This window comes from Nicotiana sylvestris, chromosome 12 (genome assembly GCF_000393655.2).
Source record: "Nicotiana sylvestris chromosome 12, ASM39365v2, whole genome shotgun sequence".
Classification (NCBI taxonomy): domain Eukaryota; kingdom Viridiplantae; phylum Streptophyta; class Magnoliopsida; order Solanales; family Solanaceae; genus Nicotiana; species Nicotiana sylvestris.
In genome coordinates this window covers 157949531-157956984 of record NC_091068.1, presented here as the reverse complement: position 1 = coordinate 157956984, position 7454 = coordinate 157949531, and the positions used below count along the sequence as shown (strand labels likewise).

At 33.4% G+C, this 7454-nt stretch overlaps 1 protein-coding gene across 1 annotated transcript; it reads left to right on the top strand.

Annotated features, from left to right (window-relative positions):
* Positions 1 to 1360: 1360 nt before the first annotated feature.
* On the top strand, positions 1361 to 4247 carry LOC104232587 (probable receptor-like protein kinase At4g39110). Its single transcript, XM_009785828.2, has one exon. It carries the CDS (start codon positions 1528 to 1530, stop codon positions 4090 to 4092), a length of 2565 nt encoding a protein of 854 aa, XP_009784130.1. The 5' UTR covers positions 1361 to 1527; the 3' UTR covers positions 4093 to 4247.
* The last annotated feature ends 3207 nt before the right edge of the window (positions 4248 to 7454 follow it).

The window sequence follows — 7454 nt, the reverse complement described above, 5'->3', positions numbered from 1 at the left end:
GTAAATCTGGCTAATTTTGAATTTCTCTCTATTATAGAAATCTGATTAAATAGGGATCTTTATACAAATAACCAGCTGAATATACTGTTTATTTTTTCTAGCGTGTATATATAAATTATACACTTTAATACCATGTTATGCCAGCTTATTTTAAGTGATCAAGTGAGCAATTACTTAGATTAATTCATTCATCTATTAAATACTCAAAATAGTTTTACAAATAATAAACTCTTGAGTTCTCCAAGCGTGAAGAAGAATGCTCTCCTACTTTAAAAGAAAGAAAATATATTTGCTGAAGAAGAATGCTCTCATACTTTAAAAGAAAGAAAATATATTTGCTAACATTTTTTTTTATCTTTAACCCTCCATCACATATTTTTATCTTCAAGCATTTATTCAAGTAATTGGACATGAATATAGTCACAAATAAAAGGGAGAAAGAATAATATCCATTACTTGTAAAATATTTTCACACACTTATTTGTGTAGTTGCAGTACTTTTTCGTTAATCTGAAGTTATTTATTTTACATGTTCCTCACAATGAGTTTCATTTCTACACGAAATTTAAAAAGCAATTATAAGAGTGTTTATATACTTGTATTTTGCTTTTGAAAAGTAAATACTATGTAAATGTTGTAAAAGATCAGCGTAATGATCATGTATCCTTTTTTCGATTTGTCATATAAAACAACTTTTTTTAGAAAAGTACAAGTAATCAAAGGGAAAAATAGGGAAAAAAAAAGAGAGGACCAAGATGAACTTGAGCCAATAGATTATCAACACGAGATATTTACATCAATTCAATGAATATATGATACTTCCTCCGTTCACTTTTACTTGACATGTATATTAAAAATAGATTTTCATTTTTACTTATCACTTTACGCATATCAAGAAGAATTTTTTTTTTCCCTGTTACACCCACAGTATTTATTACTCATTTCAAATCGTTTTCTCAAATTCAATAAAATATGGATCAATTAATATGGATATCATGGTAAATTATGCACTTCATTTATTATTTTTTAAGGGGCGTGAAAAGTCAAAACGTGCCAAGTAAAAGTGAACGGAGGGAGTACATTTTTCATATCCATATTTATCACTTAACATGGTTAATTAATACATATTATCGCTTATTTATAGTAACTAATATGGTTTGAGGTAAAATGTGAGTAAAACTTTCGAGGGAAGAATAAGTTAAGCCAATAATAAAGATGTCTAAAAATAAGTTTGTAACTTCTAAAAAAGGCAAGTAAAAACGAAGAGCAGAGAGAAAATAACGCTAGGTGACCATTTCAACCACTATATATGTAGAAGCTAACAAAATAAGGCCACAAAAGTAACAAAATTAAAACAAAACTTAACAAAAATCCCACAAACATGGCGATAATATTGGCCAAAACCAGACTGAATTAAAAACTCTCAAATTCATTCCCCTTTCCATTTTTAGAGGGGCTGGAGATGGAAAAAAACCTAGATTAACCCCACCCCCTACCCCTATTTTCTAACCATTTTCATTTTTAGCCATGGCCACTTTCTTGTTATTTTTCTTCATTTTAACCACAACCCCATCTCTCAATCTTTATGTATTTGCTCAATCAGATTCTGCAGATACTGCACCTGCAAAATCTTTTCCCTCTTTTACCCCTAAAGATAATTACCTTATTGATTGTGGGGCCACTTCTCCTACTATCCTTCCAGGAAATAAAAATTTTCAACCTGACCAAAATACAGCCAAATATCTTTCTTATAGTGGTAAAGACATATCAGCTTTTGCTTCAGAAAATATTACTGTTCCTTCAAATATTTACCTTAATGCAAAAATATTTACAACCGAAGCTACGTACACATTTCATGCAACTAGTTCTGGATTACATTGGATCAGACTACATTTCTTACCTTTTAAATACAACGAATACGATCTCAAAACAGTTAAATTCTCTGTTCAAACCGATACATTAGTCCTCCTACGCGATGTCCAATTCGCGAAAGATGAAGTCATTCTCAAGGAATTTATTGTTGATGTTACAAATGAACGTTATGCTATTAAATTTCAACCAGCTAAAGGTTCTGTGGCGTTTATTAACGCCATTGAATTCGTTACTGTCCCTGATAAATTGCTTGATACTTCTGTTCCTGTACTTTTCCCTGTGTCACAAAAATTTGATTTATCAAAAAGTAATTTTGTGACAATTTATAGGCTTAATGTTGGTGGTCCAATGTTGGATTCGACGAACGATACAGTTGGTCGAAATTGGTTGCCTGATTCACAATTTCGAAACAATGCAACTGGTGAAGAGGTATCTACACAACCTTCTGTTATTAACTATCCTAAATCAGGCGGTTCGCCATTAATTGCTCCACCAACAGTGTATAGCTCTGCTGTAAAAATGGCTGATTCAGAAACTACACTTCAGAATTTTAATATATCTTGGACTATGGATATTGACACTGCATATTCTCACTTGATTCGTCTTCATTTCTGTGATATTATTAGCAAAGCACTCAATGAGCTTTACTTTAATGTGTACATTAATGATAAAATGGCGATTTCTGGGCTAGATTTGTCCTCGTTGACAAATCATTTGGCTACAGCTTTTTATAAGGATTTTGTTGTGGATTCATCTATGGTATCAAACCCGCTCGTTGTACGTGTATCTCCTGTCAATGATGCTCAAGGTTTTAGGAATGCAATTCTGAACGGTGTTGAGGTATTTCGAATGAATAATTCTGTGGGTAGTTTAGATGGAGAATATGGTGTTGATGGGAAAAAACAAAGTGGACCAAGTAAAACTGTGGCTTATGTTGGATTTGCAATGATGTTTGGAGCTTTTGTTGGTTTAGGTGCAATGGCTGTTAAATGGCAAAAGAGACCACAAGATTGGCAAAAGAGGAATAGTTTTTCATCTTGGTTGCTTCCACTTCATGCTGGAGATACAACTTTTATGTCATCAGCGTCGCGAAAGAGTCAATTGTTCTCATCTACAATGGGAGGATTAGGAAGATACTTTAGTTTTGCTGAATTGTCAGATGCTACGAGGAATTGGGATCCAACTGAAATTATTGGTGTTGGCGGATTTGGAAATGTATATTATGGAGAACTTGACGATGGTACCAAAGTTGCAGTGAAACGAGGCAATCCGCAATCTGAGCAAGGTATTAATGAATTCCAGACTGAAATTCAGATGTTGTCTAAGTTAAGACATCGACATTTAGTGTCGTTGATTGGGTATTGTGATGAAAGTTCTGAGATGATATTGGTATATGAGTTTATGGAAAATGGTCCTTTTAGAGATCATTTATATGGAAAAGATATGCCACCTTTAACTTGGAAACAAAGGCTAGATATATGTATTGGTGCTGCTCGCGGACTTCATTACCTGCACACGGGTGCAGCTACTGGGATTATACATAGAGATGTCAAAACGACTAACATTTTGCTCGATGAGAATTTTGTTGCCAAGATGGCTGATTTTGGGCTATCGAAAGATGGACCAACAACGGATCAGACTCACGTGAGTACTGCTGTTAAGGGAAGTTTCGGATACTTAGATCCTGAGTACTTCAGGACACAACAGTTGACAGACAAATCTGATGTTTTCTCATTCGGGGTAGTACTTCTTGAAGCGTTATGTGCTCGTCCTGCTATTAATCCAGCGCTTCCACGAGAGCAAGTGAATTTGGCAGAATGGGCAATGCAATGGAAGAGAAAAGGATTATTGGACAAGGTACTTGATCCAACACTTGTAGGACAAGTTAATCCGGAGTCCTTGAAAAAATTTGCCGAAGCAGCAGAGAAATGCTTAGCGGATTATGGCGATGAGAGACCTACAATGGGTGATGTTTTGTGGAATTTGGAGTATGCATTGCAACTACAAGAAGCCTCATTACAAGGAAAGGCGGAGGACGAAAACAAAGCTGTTATTGCTACACCAGTTTCTCCTCCTATTGTCGCCGCTGCTCCTGCTCCAGCTGTTGTTGTTTCCGCTACTGATAATCAACAAAGTAGAAATCCTGCTGAAGTTCAAGCTGTTGATGATAATTCAGGGACAGCAATGTTTGCTCAATTTGCTGCTTTAAATGGCAGATAAAATACGCACTTGTTTGACAGACAAATCAAAAGTTAATGATATATTTGTGTATATGTATGTAGTAAAGTTCAACTTTTTATGGACAGCATTTTGCTTGAAAGAAAAGTTGAGGATTGAATTCTACTTCTATTAGAATCATGTAATGTTTCACATAATTTACTTTAGTTCACTCTATTAATTTTCTCCTCTTTTTTCCCTATTGGTCTCTCTTGCATCATTTCTTTCATTTTTGATGGATTAAAAAGCTCAATCAGCATATCTATTTACATCAAGTATTTGTGTCATGATTCTATCATTCATTATTGTTAATAGAGTAATGTTTCACAGAGTACTTTCTTTTGTCATGAGTTCCAAGGGAGTTCTTGGCTTCAGCATCACAATATATATTTGAGAGTGTGACCTATAGGTCACGGGTTCGAGCCGTGGAATAAGTCGCTAATACTTGCATTAGGGTAGGCTGTCTACACCATTACCCCTTTGGGTGCGGCCCTTTCCTGGATCCTGCGTGAACGTGGAATGCCTTAAGTACCGGAGTATTATATATTTGAGAGTATTTGTCTAGATTTTATTTATTGTTGGTGACCAAATGGATGTCATTTTTCTCACTGGTAATATTGATTGACATGCTCGAGATCTCCATCCTAATAACACTATGTGATTATGGACTTTGACATGGAAAATATTCAACTTACTCTCATATCTGCATTTCTATCTTTGATTTGCATGTTTAAATGTCTGCAAGATATGGAACAAAACGATTATGATATAGTGGAGAATCTATTAGAACCAAATAAGAAAAGGACAAAAATATTAGGGCATAATGGAGATTGGATAATAATGAAATGGACAAAATACCAACTAAAAAATATATAAAATGATAGCTAATGTACAAGGCATCTTGCGTTCACGCGGGTTCGAAAGGGCCACAAGGGGTGTGATGTAGATAACATACCGTAATGTAAATATTATTAGCTGTTTTCACGGTTCGAATTCATGACCTAGCCGGCTATTAATCACGAGAAGATAAATTTACGGTTCCTTCAAGGTCCAATTAAAAAGTAATATATAATCCGTAAATTAGTTTCACACAAAGTAATGCAAGTAATAGGTTATAGGCGCCTACATTTTCCAGCTATAGGCCACCTTGTGTTGTCTGACGTGCTTAAATCTCCGTCTTGTTTGTGATAAATCATCAATAAAAGATTTTTAGTGACACTTCTTTTTTCTTGTTTCTTGTATATCCCTTATGTTTAATTCTCTTTTCTTGTTTCCCATATTATATTCCTATATTTATCTGTCTGATTTCAACTACTGTTCGTATCCGGGACAGATTCAGTGGCAGAATTAGAGCACGACTTACGGGTTTAGTTAAATTCAATAGTTTTTGTTCAAATTATGTATTTATCTCGAAAAATTTATTAAATATATACAATTTATTAATATAGAATCCAATAATTTAAATAGATTAAATTCCCGAACTCATAAACTTAAAATTCTGACTAAGTCTCTTCACAAACTTCATAATCATTGTGGTACATTTCATAAGATTTACTTTAAGCTGATCGGATGCCCTATATAGCAACACCCTCGGCTATGTATATTTTCCCTCCAAAAAACCACCAAAGTTTAAAGAATTTTTAATTTGATAGAATGTACTGATGCCATTTATTAGTTAAAAGATATAAATTACATTTCCCTTTACTAGGAAAGAGGGGGAATTTTTTTTGACAAAATTACAGAATAATGCACTCCATAAGTTGACCTTGCATTATTTTTGCTCAGTTACAAGTTTGTAAATGTATAGCCAAATATGAATAAGATCTTTTCGTTTCCTATTGTCTCTAATTATAACAACCTCGTTTATTCCTACTTACCCCTATTGTAGCTCTCTCCTCATTTTCACCCATAAATATTTAATTTAATTAATAAAAAAGAATCATATGCAAATAAAACTGAAAACAAAAATCAGTTCCTCATTTTTAGTGTAACCATTGATCGAGACACTCGGTCAATACTCATTCGTGCCTTCTTCCATAACCAATACTTCTCTGAATTATTTTTTTTATTTTGTATATCTTCAGGTTTATACATACCTATCACAACTACAAAACGCAAAAACAGACGCGAGAACCTAAAATCTCTTCTCCTTTAATGCTAATCTTGTTAAATTTCGATTATAATTTTGTTAGAAATTTGGAGTGGGTATTATTTGAACTTATTAGAAATAGTATAAGTAGGTTTTATACAAAGTTTGAAGTTATTTGTTGGAGATTTGGACTAGTTTATACAAGAATTGCAAGTGAAAACCGTACAAAAATTTTGTCAGAGATGCTTATACACTTTTACAGACTTTTATACAAAGAGGTACATTATGTATATAGTTGTATAAAAGTGTATAAAGATGTATAATCACAGAGTAAAAATATTCCCGATACACTATGTATATAGAAGAAGAAGAAAGAAGAAGAAGAAGAAGAAGAAGAAGAAGAAGAAGAAGAAGAAGAAGAAGAAGAAGAAGAAGAAGAAGAAGAAGAAGAAGAAGAAGAAGAAGAAGAAGAAGAAGAAGAAGAAGAAGGAGGAGGAGGAGGAGAAGAAGAAAATGTGAGAAATTCACCAAATACCTGTAAATAATGTATCAACCTTATATATAATAGTGTATAAGTGGTACTTATACACTATTTATACAATAATATACACTATTATACAAATGAATCCTATCAATGGAGCTTTACGTGTTCTTCTTCTTCCTTGGGCATCCTCTGAAATTTAACTCAAATATAGCTTAAATCTACTCCAAATCACTTGAAATTTAAGTTTTGAACTCATTTTGATGATTCCAATCAATTGGGACAATTCCCATTCCAAACAACTAACAAATCAGAAAACTCAATTTCTAAAATCGAATCTTCAAACCACCTGTAATGGTGACTTTTATTTTTCAAATCCTTAGTTAACCATTGGAATTCGGAAAAGAATTGAAGGAGAATAACAATAGAGAAATTTTGTGGTGCAAAGGCTGACATGGGAAGAAGAAGAAGAAGAACGAAGAAAAAAGGGAAACAAAGAAAAAAGGGGTGGGCTAACTGGTGAAAAGTAATTTTCAGGTTATGTACAACCTGGGCTTCAAACATGGGCCATTTTCTGATGGGTTGTTGGGCCAAGTGACAAGGGATGTAATTCTCCCTTTTTTTTTCCCAAAGAAGAATTAGGGGTATTATCACTTTTAGCCCGCGCCAAAAACTATTTACATCTGGTAGCTGAAAAAGTGTATAAAATTTGTATAATTTTTTTATATAATATACAAAATGTATATATACAAAAAAATGCGCAAATTTTATATATTTTATGGGTTTTAACTTTTA